Genomic DNA, 14,324 nt, shown 5'->3' on the forward strand with positions numbered 1-14,324 from the left:
AAAATCTCAGCAGCGAAATATATCTCTGTGCAAGTAAATCAAGTTAAAATAATTATCTAATATGGATTCATTTTTATTTTGACAGGGGCTGATAGAAGACGCTTCTACGTCAATATATAATGGATTACTTAATCAAGTGTTCGTATCGTTCAGAGCGCGCTTTATGCGTGTTTTATTTTCCAGAATCACAGTTCAGACAGCTACTTAAACTTCCACCAGCACAGAGCCTGGAACATTATTTCAAGATATTGCTGGTAGTAAAGTGAGTTATCAGCACATGTACGGTCTTATTAATTATGTAACAGATAATATATGCTCTACATCTCAAAGTGTAAGTGCCTGCAGAACATTAAGCATTCAGTCTCAGAGCTGCACGATGTGTGTGTGTGTTTTTTGGCGAGGGCCCATCTGAATGTGAATGTAGTAAATAAGAGCGCATGGGGTCTTCATGGGACGACCTCAGAGAGGAGACGCAGCAGGTGAAGCAGAGCATGAGGCCGTTAGACGCACGGTTGTAACGTTAAAGCTGTAGTAGTGAGAGGATGTGGAGCAGGTGATCCTCTGTGTGTCACAACATCGGCCATGTGAGCTTTGTTTTGGTCCAGACTGAAATATTTGGCACGAATATTCAGAAGAAAGTCAGATGTAGAATTTGAATAACTTTGGTGACACCCTGACTGTAGCAGCACGATGACACTCAGACCTCGGCTCACACCTGGTCCCCATTAGTCCCTACTCATACCGGTCTATACTTTGTCTTTGTTGGCTTACTTCTGTTTCCCTGCCTGCGTTCTGGACTCCATGCCTGTAAGCGCTTTCATATAAATCATTGACTTGTTCCTTTGAGTCTCACTCCTGCTGCCTGCACTCCAGACGTGACCAAGATGGTGATCACAGTAAACAGTAAACCTGCATGTTGGCATGCTGACGCTAGTATTCAGCTCATTTTATTGACAGTGATAATAGAGACTGATAACAGAGACGAACAGAGAAGGAGGGAGGACGTGCAGCAAAGGCCGTCAGCCAGAATCAAATCTGGGACATTTTTATAATGTAATATGATAAATATATGCTCATTCATCAATGTTTGCAGAAGCTTTAATCATCAAAACCAAAGAGAGCAATAAATGTAAATGTTATTGCACAGGGGCTTTAATGAAGACGGTTACAAAACATTCTGTCGTTGCTGCACACCTCAACTCTTTCCCGTCGCCTCACTGCCTTCACTTTGCACCCGAGAGCAACAGTGAGTCGAACTCTGATCCCATCATCTCCTGACAGATCACAACATCTTGGTAACTCGTGATCTCTCTCTCCATCTCTGTGATGGACATCAGTGTCCGTTTGCAGTGTTGCCATCAAAACACAGACGAGAAGAAGACAGACGGAGCGAGAGCAAAGAAGAGAAACAAGGGAGGGTGAGACAGAACGCAGCCGTGTGTCCGTCACAGCTTCCTCCTCTTGCTTTATATAAACATCCAACGCGTTATTCGTCTTCATTTACTCACAGTTGGGATGTAACACACACATTCAATGCAGAAAAGGCCTTTACAAGCGTGAACTGAGAAACAAACTCAAATTGTGCTCAGGTTAGACAAACTGTCTCGTCAGCGTCTTCAACCTCAGATTGTCCACATGTGTCTCTATTAATTAGCTAGAGCACTGTGGGAATTATAGTCCTATCATTTCTGTTGACTACAAAGGCCCCCACTAGGTGGCAATCTTATTTTGTCTGCATACACAGAACAAAACGGTCTCTAACGATATCATTTCATCACTTAATGAGAAGCTCTCCGCCCTAAACGCAGCACAAACAGATACATCATTGTCATAAAACAAATACGCCAGCTTGAATTAAATGAAAAGGTTATTATAGAGAGTGTGAGAGAACAAACATTTACGCACTTCCCCCCCGACACACACACACTCTCAGTAACACCACCTTCTCTATTCTGCATTAGTTTGACAGGCACACGGTTTTGTGGCACAGAAAATGGTTTTTCAGCGTGTCATCATTAATAATTTACTTATGACAAACAGCTCTGACATTTCCACTGCGCTGGGTGTCTGTCTGACTCTGACAGCGAGACAATAATAAAGGGGCAGGAGACAGATATAAGGAGAGACAGATTCTCACTCAGTTGTGTGCTGATGGAATTAGAAAGGGTCAGGCCTGATAAAGTGTCAAACCTTCAGTAGTCAAACATTGATGGAAGAAGCGATGACCTTTTTAGAAATCGTCCTCTAACTTCAACCTTCCTAAGTGAGTAAAAGTAGCTCTAACGTAAGAGTTAGCGAAGAGTTTTAGCAAAGTGTGTGAGATGATTAGCAGGTTTTCATGACATTTAGATTCACATGCCTCGTCTGAAACATCCGTCACACACTCCCTCAGCTTTCCGCCACAACAGCGTGTGAACGAGCCGATGTTGCCGGCAGACTAAATAACGGACTTCGTAAATTTCTTGAGTCTTCCAACTTGAATATCCGTGTGACTGGCAGCTCTACGGGTGGATAATAAAGCAACGTGTGAGGCCCGAGGGCAGCAGGGTGCGGGCGCTCTCAGAGCTCGTGAAGAACACTGAGAGAAGCAGACAGATTGAAACCAGAGGTGGTGTCACACGTTATTGCTTCTCCACTCTGCACAGTGGCTTCACAATGCATTACGTTTGAGCAACAATAGACCGATATGAAAACAATAAATTGCACGTATCAAATTGTGCAGACATTGTTTCATCTCTGACAGAGGGCGAGGACACAAAGCTGAGTCTGTTTTGGCTAAAAATAAATCTTCAAATGCTAAAGCAAATACAGAGAAGTGCTGTAATCTGTGGGTCTGAAAACACTTTAGATCATTTACAAACTTGTTGGAAACACTTAACATTAATGCATATTCTGCACGTTAGCCGAGCTGAGCACCAGCAAGTCTGTTACCAGGGTTAGGGTTAGGGTTATCTGTTCTCAGAGGGCCGTTCTAGTTCTGTAAGGATTTGGTCATAAACCAAAGTGTACGAACATTTAAATACCCGATGATGGCTGGACAAAACTGAAGGGATAACCAAAGTGATTCAAGTTCATCCTCAGGAGGACCAACACATTTCACTCAAAACTACAAATGTAAACCTCATGATGGCGCTAGAGATAAAGTCCGGGCTCCACAAAGTCACTCGGCTTCATCCTTTGAGGAACACGAATGCCTTAATAACATTTCATGTCAATAAATCTAATAGTTGTTGAGATATTTCACTCTGGACCTCAGCGGTCCACCGACATTGTTATTTCTAGAGCCACGCCGCTAGAAAAAAGTCATTTGGTTATCGCCTTGCTGCTTCACACAGACTCCAACTAAACCAAGAACCCTGGAGCGTGTTCTTTGTACAGGTGGAAAAATAACGAGGCTTGTGTTTGGTGTGTAAAGAATGAAAAACACTGACACTGCTGTAAACAGGCAATTTCCCAACTGCAGCTGAGAGCAGTCTGGTGGACGCTTTATGGACGGCCAGCAGCATCGCCATCGCGCTCCAATCAGCTTGTGATCAGAAGAAATGAGGATCACACACACTGTGTCCAAGTCAGTAAACAACCCTGCCGAGAATAGAGCCAGCACGGACAGCCCTGCACAGATAACCACTGATAACACAATGCACACACACAAACACACACACAGCACGTCTGTAACCACTGAGGTCTGCAGCATTTGCAGAAAACATCACCTGAGAAGTATAACATGAATTGTGGATTTGACATCCCTCAATATGTCCGCCATGTGCAGATTTTTATATACGTGCATGTGTGTGTTGCCGGTCAGCATGGCAGCCGAGGAACTACAACAACACACGGACAGTCTGTGATGGATGTGAACGTGTAAATGATTCAACTGAAAAAAGTGGCGTCACATTTTCTCTCTAAGAAAAAAATGCAGCTCTAATTTGCAAATCGGATATAAGGTTTGTAGTAGTTTGGGTTTAACGAGTAGGAATCAGTTGGTTTTAATCCCGCGAGTCAAGTCCATTTTATTTATATAGTCAGATATCCCAAATGTGTGACTTTAAATGGATTGATCAATAATTTCTTTAGAAAAGGTCCAAGTACATTGGAGTTTACTCACCCAAGCCAATGCTTTTAATAAAACACATGATTACAGACACACTCTCCATGTTTACCTTTGTGTTTGTGAAGAGGAGAAAAAGAAAGTGCCTTTTACTCTTTTTAAAAATATCTTTTAATAACGCCATGATGATGCTTTAGTAATTACTGTCCAATTGAATCATCCAGAGATTGTGGAGAGCCGCTATTGTCCCATCACTGCACTCAGTCACTTCAGTCGTATTCATCCTGCATCGGCTCACTGCGAGCCGGCGGTGGTGAGGAGTGTGTGAGAGCCCTCAGACAGAAGAGCTATTCAATGCAGGAGATGACAAACACACACATGCAGGTTTGACATTGCACTGTGTATAAGAAGTGGACGTAGTCACCGTGACGTCACCGTGACGGTTGTGGACTACGGTTTTGAAGCCTTGATTTTGGCAATTTGGTCGTCGCCATCTTGGTTTTTGGCAACCAGAAGTGACAAGAGAGGGTGGAGAAAGAGCGAAGTACAACCGAACTGAACTGAAAACACACTGAGAAAGAGTTCAAGTTGTAAGATGAAAATGACCTGTCAATCACAAGGTAGCCCCGCCCTAAAGCATACTCTGCTTTATCGTCTATTTTACTCTAAATAGGACATACTTTACTAAATGAACTTCATGCTGTATTGAAGAAGACTTGGAACTAGAGATTGAGATCATTAACTCATCAGAAAAAATGTTTACTGAGGTAATAAATCAAGTGGGAAGTCGGAACATTTTCTCATAGACTTCTATACAATCTGACTTCTTTTTGCAACCGGAGTCGCCCCAAGGGTTACTTGGGGAGGTGGTTAGGAGCGCGATTTGGAGTCCAATGAAGTATGTCTGTCATTTTTGGTTTGAAAATATTTCCGGCTAATGGCTAGGGTTAGGGTCTGGTTAAGAAAGAAGTCGCCCCCTGCTGGTTATGAGACATGGAAAGCAAAGCAAATCAAGAAACTAATTCAAGACTCCACATTAGGTCTACTACCCCCGTACACACACACACACACACACACACACACACACACACACACACACACACACACACACACACACACACACACACCTATTTGTTCCCAGAATACATGTAAAACCATCCAGGAATACATTCTCATTCACAGCGCTGTCACTTGGCCTTGTGCTCATGCTAGATAGCCTAACCGCTCTTCTTCTCTGGCTCAATTCACAAGTTCAGCTTAATGAGTCATGGATTTAGCATATGCTGCCAGTGTCATTAGTTTAACAACTCTTACTGCCTTGAATCTCATTTAAATGAACCACTACTCCCACACAGCCAGCAGCTCTCCTTTTACAGCTTCTCCATTTCCTACAATGAGACGATTCTGGAAATTGGGCTTTTGTCCTGCAATACCGGCCACAGTACCGGAGACCCTGCTGAGATCCAGGGTCTGAACCATTTTTGTACACAAAACTCTTTTTAATAATCAAATCTGCAGAATGTTATTTTAAATGTAGTGCTGATACCAGGCAAGTATTAAATATGCAATGAACATATTCTATAACCTTTTCCCTCACACACACACACACACAGCACAAAAAGGTCAAATAGGGACCAAAACATTGTTAGTGCTCTCCTCTATTTGTAACCAGCGTGGTCGCCTGATGGCCATGAAATGCCAGATTGATTCAGCTCAATTACTGTCATTAGGGCCACTTTTAACAGCAACTCTAAGTACTGTTATTTCATCGAGCACTTCCGAAAACATGTTTTTATCCAGACCGCTGCGTGTCAAAGGCTTCAAAATGTACACACACACACACACACACTCACACACACATCTTCAAATACAGACACAAACAAACACAACACTTTCAACCCAAAGCAGAACTAGATACCAGAGATGGAGGCTTAATTGCTTCATTTACGAAGCAGTGTTTGCTATTTCAACATGTCTTTCAAGTGGAGCTCCGTATGGGACATAACAATCTGTCAGAGGATCCTCATTGGAAGCACATAAACAAATCAAAACTACTGTCAAAGTCAGTGTTTCTCACTAACATCCACAATACAAAGAGCTAAAACTGTGCAGCCGGGCAGAGTGGCGTGGAGAGCGGAGCGTGAATACATTCAGAGGTTTTTATTAAGAAGTAAATATTCATGCATGCAGTGTGAAAGTAGAACTGTTAAAAGTGCGAGAGGTGCGAGAGGTGCGAGAGGTGCGAGAGGTGCGAGAGCAACGATCACAGAAGTCCCTAAAGTAAAGAAATGAGATTTGGAGAATGTGAAGTCAAGTGTGTTCAATGTGGGCACGTGGTGTGAACTGGACAGAGATCCTCTTGGGAGTTATAACGGTATACAAATATCAGGCTATACGATACGTGATACGCGATATGAAAGCTGATGATTATCATACGTGTGCATTTGCTTATCTACGATATTAAACAAAATGACATGAGTGTGTGTGTGTGTGTTAGAGGTCAGACAGCAGCACCTACAGTACACAGCTCACAGCTGTTGTTATTCATTTAGTAGTTCATTTAACATGCTATAGAGCTGCTAACAAGTAAACTAACATGCTTCAGTTACAGATTAAATCAAGTTTATTATTAGAGTTCATAAAAATAAAAATCATAAAAGCTGTAATACTGTGATATTGTCTGATTATCATATTGTAAAAATGTCTAATTGAGAGTGTGAACGCTCTTGTTTGATGATGTCACTATAGAAAGACAAATCGTGGCAATGTGGTCATTCGTTTTCCAAGAGACCTTAAGGTGAATAAAAGTATAGATCGAGCTAATATGGCGTTGTATGACAGGTGGGTCGCTGTAAGCAGCAAGTGCACATACAGCATCCTGCTACAGTCTAACATGGAGCGAGGGACACACTGAGTGATGGACTGAATAATGTCACCATGCTCTGCTGATAGCTGGGAAAACTCACATACGCTTCCTCTTCCATAACTTGTTGCTCTCACTTGGTTGGAATTCAGATTAATTTCCTTTAAAAAAAACAGAAGCAGGTGCAACATCTCATTTCCGTCCTCCTGTCAGGTGGCTGTGGGTTTGTGGCTAAGTGGCCCTGAGAGGTGGATGGTCATGGCTTGTAATGATCCTGACTCACTCTGGTCATCGTCCTCGCAGCACATGAAGTGTTTATCTGTCATGTAGTATTGTTATAATTATATCAGGCAGGGGGAGAGAAGACTTATCTGGTGCATGACGGAGCATCTCTACAGGCCCAGTAATCAAACACGTCAATACCACGGTCACATGGGCGCACGTGCAAATTAAAGCAGGAGGGGTCTTCATTCAGTTACTCCACTTATTTCAAATGTAACATTTAGTCTCTCCCCCTTTCCTCTCCCCCTCCCATCTATCCTCCCACTTTGTCTCTGCCGCCTTGCTCCTCAAGCTTCTGTCTCTTTAGCTATAGACATATCTCAGTATGGGATGTGGCATCCTGTGCCTGTGGTGAGGCAGGAGGGAGGGGGGGCACAGAGGGGGCCAACACCACTAGAGGTGAAGCCCCAGCTTCAGCAGGGGAACAGAGGGGGGTGTCACCGCTATAATCAGCTAGAAATTCCACAGCGCTGCAGGGCAGGAAACAAGTAAACACACACATGCACACACACAGACACACACATGCATGTGCCAAGAGCATATGAATGAGCATACAGTAAACACACACACACACACACACACACACACACACACAAAGAAACAGTATGCCTATAATGAGAAGGTTATACTAATAATTCAGATCGAGATGCTATTTTCTTCTCTCCCCAGCAGGATGCACACCGACAGCAAAGGTTTGGGTCACGTTTAGATGAAGAGTATTGACATTTTGGGAAATATCAAATATGAAGCTACAGCCAGTAAGTTTATCTTAGCAAAAATACTGCAAGCAGGGAAACAGATAACAAATTCCACTGAGACTTTTTCTATATTCTCATTTGTTTGTTGAGAAAAGCCATACCTGATCCCAGGCTGGGAGCGAGAGAGCCAGGGGGGGGTTCTGTGTGTACGTATATATCAGCGTCATACTCACTCCCACTCCTTGCGTCGTGCCTGCGGTGTGCTGTGAATCTTATGAGCCTGGTGGGCTTTGACGATGTCCCTCTGCTCGATCAGGCCGCCCCGCCGTCTCTTCATCACATTGGGACTGACCGCCAAATCTCCATCCACCCCCAGCATCCCCCCTCCAACTTCAAAAGTGGAGGCCACGTCAAGAGAGAGGCCGAGACGGTTCGGCTGTAGAGGGGGATCGTGGCCAGACATGTGTGGGAGGTAGAGGGTGTCATAGCTGGTTGAGAGACTTTGGGGCTCCAGGAGGGAGTGGGACTCGGAGAACAGGCTCGGCTCTCCGGACAGTCCTGTACGATGCTTCTGCCAGTTGTCACAGTCCGTTGGGGACGGGTGAACGATGCGGTGCCTCGGGGAGCTGCTACCACACACCGCCCCCACGCCCAGACCACCGACCGGACACTCCGGCCCTGATGGGGCTCTCGGTCGCCGCAAAGCATTGTGGTCCCCTGTCAGAGACTGAGAGCTGACCGAACAGGAGCCCAGTTCCAGCATGGTGGGAAGGCTGCCCGGGATCTCAGCATAGTGCTGCAGGAAGGAACGAGGAGTAGAAGAAATACAGGGAAAGAAAAAGTGAGACGCATATTAATGCACACACTTTAAATGACATCAAAGATTCACAAAAACAGTTTGTCTGGATACTTTCAGACAGGAGACAGCAGATCGGGAAACTGACAAGCTGAAGTCAGTTAACAGCATTCTCTCTTTTCATCATGGACACTTTAGACCAGCTTCACATTCTCCTCCCAATATATGCAGAACCTCATACAATCATGCAAAATGGCTTGCATTCCCTCACTATTCCCATCCGAAACATAAACAATTGCACCGTTTTAGTTTGACTTTTCACATGTTTTGAAGATGCAGTTCAAATAGAAATTAAAGTATCACAAGTAGGTGATTTCTAACAACTTCTGGTACAAACCCTGCACACCTGCTGTCAATCAGCATACAGATACCTTTGTGAAATCAAACAGATACAGATAATAGCTTTGCATTACACCCTTTTACAGACATGGTGTAGCAACATCACTCCCACTTATATGTGCAGACATTCAGCCAGACTTTGCCTCGGTGCAAATAAGAATCGGTTCCGCTAAGCCTCCACGGGAATTTGCCAATGGCCCAATAGCTCTCACTTCACTGTCTTCAGTCAGTTTAAAATATTATCCGTCTTCTGAGCATCAGGGCCAAATTAGAAAAGCTGCAACGCAACCCTCAAAACCAATAATCGCATAATACTGCCGGGAGCAAAGCGAGGGAAAGTAATTTTATCAACCAATATTCTCCTTCATCTGGAAGGAACATTGACGACTCGTCTGGTTTTCGGTACGTGCCGAGCACATGGAAGACATGCATACGATACATCTTATTGCCTGACATGCTGTTAAAGCCTCAGTTTTGCTGCTGCCCTTGCTCTAGTTTTATGGAGCCCTCGCCATTTTAGTTGGCTGAATGAAAGATTTCTGGTTTAACAGCCCCTCGGAGGGAAATGCTACTAAATAACTTGGGGGGTTGAGGATATTGAGCTGTAAAAAAAGAGAGAGGATGTTGTGTAGTTGTACCGAGCAGATAAGATAAAAAGGATGGAAGCTATTCGGCTGTCTTGAGCGTCTGTTAAAAATCTATCCGACTGCTTAAGCACCCTGAGAGCCATTAAACTGCTGTCAATAAAGACACACGGCAGTAACGAGGCACTAATTATCAGGAGCCCTCTTGAGTTGATGATTGTATCATTTGTACAAGAAAGCTGCAGCTCCTTGATTTCAGGAGGTCTCCACTAACACCTCCACACATCAGGAGGACAAAGCCCCAGGAATATCTGGAAGCTTAAGGGTGAGAAGCAGCAGAACAGAGGTTGATATGGACACAAATAAACCAGCAGTAATTTGATGTATTACATGCATGAAGCATAAATTGTAAGTAAAGTAAATGTGGCAAGAAATTCTGCAAACTATCTACATGATGATCTTTTCCCGTGGCAACAGAAACTGGCTCGGCTCATTGGAGCGAACGGAAATGTGCCAACTGTTGTTCAGCTGAACTCTGATTCACCAAGTCCCACGTTAACATTATAGTCTCTCTTTTAGCATCTTTTAACTCATTGTTTTGGTTTTACGGCCCACAACTTTACAGTTTTTCACCACTCTTTCTCATCATAGATGAACCCACTGTAAGCTAACGTTAGCAGCGCAGCACCAAACAGCTAACACACACAGTTAGCGGTTATCTGGTGGACATAGTGGAGCATTTAGCAGCTAAAGAGTCAGATGTTTCCCTCAGAAGTCAGTGGAGATAAAAGAAACTGAGCTAATATTCAACCTACATGTGTTAGGTAACCACAAACACAACTCATATGAATGCTAATGTTGCTACGTGTAAAAAAGCTACTGTTAGCTAGCACAAGACGATGAAATGTAGATGTTGTCCAAAAAAATAATAATGAATTAATGCAAGTGTAACAGCAATCTTCAAACTAATTTCACTCACTTTCAGCCACAAAATAAAATGCTTTTGGTTTAATTTGCAAATGTATTATTGTCTAATTATTGTACATTATAATTAATATAAAAAAAGTTTCAAAAAGCCACAAACATCTCCAGTGAAACTATTTTTCTAACTATTTTCTGAGCTTGTTTCATTTATAATATATATAATAATTAGAGAGCAACAATAACATTGTCAGCATCACTTCCAATACCTATGAATAAGAGTTGTTTTTTAAACCACAGTGCTGCAGAAGGCATCTGCATTTGTGAAAACTATTAAAATACATTATTTTACACTGAGTAACGGGTAAATTGGAATAGTGCAATTAAATAAAAAGGACTAAAATCAAATTACTGCACTACCCTGCCAGAAATCAATTCATTATAAATAATTTATTTTACATGTTTTCTTTATATATTATTTTAAGGAAAACATTCTGATGTTTCTACAGTTTCTGATTGACCATTACCTCTGACACCCTGACTTTCCATCTCTCTGGGTTAATGGTTTACAATGACAACGCTGCTGCTCTGGAGACCAGAGAGCATTGGGACCAGAGGTTAAGTGGCTTCAACTGTAGCTGACAGAAAACACCTGCTGCTGCAAAGTCCTGCCCTCTTTCTTCTCCTGCCCGTTTTACTGAGTGCTGCAAAATGACGTCCATCGAGTTTTATTTATTTTATCTAAAAGGGATCATGTACAGTTTACAGTCAGTTGATGTACCGTACCATTGAAGCTTTAAGCTAATTTGCATCTTGCCTTGGCAGGTCAAAGCAAAGTAAAGCTCAATAACCAACAGTACAGAGTAAAACAACACACAAGACACACAATAGTGCATCACAAATGTATGCTTGTCAGATAAAAGTCAAGTCAGGAAGACGATAAGACTTCATGGTGAGTGCAGAGCTGAGCAGCTTTTAACAGACTTTTTGAATTGGTTTTGAAAGTGCTGATAGAGCTGCAGCTCCTCACAGCGTCGGGCACGGCGTTCCTCTGATTTGTGGCTTTAACAGAAACATTTTCCCAAATGCAGTGCGGCGAAATGGTATGGTGCAAAATCGCATAAAGGATATTCTTGACAGAAATTACTGAGCGAGTATACACAAAGTCTCGTAGTGGAGGAAAGGCCAAACCATTTAAACCAGGCTCATGTTTGAAAATGATCATGAGCTCAGTACCATATAGTGATAAAAATGTGAAAATGCTCCGAGTTTTATTTGTATTAGGACAGGAGAGGCTGTTTCCCCAGCGTGCCACCAACATGCAATAACACATATGCGACAGGATCATGGCATGCATAAATATCTTGGCTCTGTTACACGTTTCTGAAAGTTCAAATTTGGTTCCAGTCGCATGCAAAGATATTTAAAATCAGTGACTATGTCAAGCCTTCACCTTTGATGAAAATATCAGCATTATCATGAACAATAGTTGGTGAAATATGATGAATATATATGTGTTTGTCCATCGTGTGGTTCCTGGCAGCGGGAGCTCTGTTTGAGAAATGGCAAGGGAGCTTTTCATTGATCCGGTGCTTACTGAATCCATTTTGCAAATTATGTTATCAAACTGGCTGAACACAATTTCGCCGATATAAGGGTGTTTGAGTACAAACAGTTGGATCTGGGTATTATATTACAAGAAAAGCACCAGTCACACAAACAGGAAAATACAAGAAAAACTAAATATATTAACTCAGAAAGGTGCATTTTCAGGATCAATAGTAATAAAACAGGCTCGTACAAACATCAAACCCTTTTTTAAAATACAAATATGGTTGGTAAAGGGTTGAATAACAAATAGGCCTCCTCTAGAAGATACTGAAATGCACACAGACAAGAAAGTATATACGACAATAAACATTCATTGTAAATCGCTGCTCTTTAAATCGCTCCAGATCAGCAAACAGATCATCTCTGGTGCGTTTACATAAAGGTCACTTAGACGGTATGTATACATAATGTAACCTGCAGTGTATTCAACACACACGCACTTAAGTGACATGTTTATGATCCTCTACCATCTGCTGGTGAGATCGCTAACAGAAAAGATGTGTACTAATACTTTACTAAACCATATGTGTATGAACACCACATCTTCTCATCTAACTCTCCGCAAGAAAGCAAATAAGCCTATTTTCCAAAACATGAAGATAAAAGCTTAAATGTTTTCTTAAAGTTTTATTCCACCCCCATTATCAGAACCATTAGTACAGTCGGACTGATGCCACCAGTCCAAAAACAGACCTCAAAAAACCCCCACAGTGCAATGCAGTGAGTCAAACACCAGCGCTCAGCTGCGTCCTCTGCACTCCGCTGTGGTTGCTCCACACAATTATCAAAACCATACTGTCAAAAAGGTTAACTGTGGTTGGATATAAAATCTCCTAATTAGCTTTCAGAGACGTCGGTTGTTGATTAGTCACAGAGCTTTCAGACTGACATTCTTCACAAACGATCTAATCTGTTATTCAGAGTCGAGCGGCGACTTTCCACACAGAAAGATAATAAGTTGAAATCTGAGCCACAATATTCCAGGTGCTAAATTGTTTTTATACGCTCTTTGTCGGACAGCCAGGTGTCTGCAAGGTCACTAATGAGGAGTGAAGGATCACGCAGGAAGGCTTCTCACACCTGCAGCCGCTCAACGGCCTGATTACACATCATATTTCACCCATCCGCCATTTCACCGCTCAACCTGGATGTCAGCCTGGTGAGTGGCCAAACATGTGTCAGGAAGTGTTCAGTCACCTGAAACTCCTCGATGCGTTTCAATTATGAAACCTATCTGAAAAGAACCATCGTGTTGCAGCGAGGAGGAGGAGGAGGAGACGCAGGAGACTAACGCACAATGTGTCGCTTGAAGGGTCCAAAAGGGGAATCAGTGAAATACATTTCCTGCTACGAATCTGTTCATTTCAGTCATATTCAAGCGGAAAGAAAGTGGCCTGATGACGTCTCAAAGGGTCGAGTTGCTGTAATTTCTTTCTTGTTACCAATAATATGAAGTTTTTCTTAATGTGCTTCTTCATCATACAGGAAGAATTGAAGGAATGTGTCCATAGCATATCCAGTTAGGCCGAGGTGGACGAAGTACTCGGATGTTTTACCTAAATAAAAGCAGCAATACACTGAAGAAATAATACTTAAGTTTAAGTATAAAGGTATTAGCATCAAAATATACTTAAAGTACCAAAAGTAAAAGTAGTCACGGGTACAAGCGGCCGAAATGTGTTTTCTCAGACGGGTGGCGTCTCCCTCAGAGATCGGGTGAGAAGCTCAGCCATCAGGAGAGACTCGGAGTAGAGCCGCTGCTCCTTTACGTTGAAAGGAGCCAGTTGAGGTGGTTCATCTAGTAAGGAGCAACCTGGGCGCCTCCCTAGGGAGGTGTTCCAGGCACGTCCAGCTGGGAGGAGACCCCGGGGAAGACCCAGGACTCGGTGGAGAGATTATATCTCCTCACTGGGAACGCCTCAGGATCCCCCAGTCGGAGCTGGAGGATGTGGCCCGGAGAAGGGAAGTTTGGGGTTCCTTACTGGAGCTGCTGCCCCCGCGACCCGACCCCGGATAAGCGGGAGACGATGGATGGATGGATGGATGGATGGATGGATGGATGGATGGATGGATGGTCTACTAATTATGCAGAATAATAATATATATATTATTGGATTAAAAT

At 42.9% G+C, this 14,324-nt stretch overlaps 1 protein-coding gene across 4 annotated transcripts in view; it reads right to left on the minus strand.

Annotated features, from left to right (window-relative positions):
* The window catches only part of cacna1ea (calcium channel, voltage-dependent, R type, alpha 1E subunit a), a 78,364-nt gene extending 69,710 nt beyond the window's left edge, over positions 1-8,654 (minus strand). For 3 of the 4 annotated variants that reach the window (XM_029429364.1, XM_029429365.1, XM_029429363.1), the window contains exon 1: positions 8,125-8,249. In XM_029429364.1, the coding sequence (XP_029285224.1) occupies positions 8,125-8,228 (104 nt within the window). In that variant the 5' untranslated portion in view covers positions 8,229-8,249. Of the gene's footprint in view, positions 1-8,124 lie in introns of all 4 variants that reach the window. The other variant, XM_029429362.1, reaches the window with a different exon arrangement.
* Positions 8,655-14,324: the final 5,670 nt, after the last annotated feature.

Source organism: Cottoperca gobio, chromosome 4 (genome assembly GCF_900634415.1).
Source record: "Cottoperca gobio chromosome 4, fCotGob3.1, whole genome shotgun sequence".
NCBI classification, from domain to species: domain Eukaryota; kingdom Metazoa; phylum Chordata; class Actinopteri; order Perciformes; family Bovichtidae; genus Cottoperca; species Cottoperca gobio.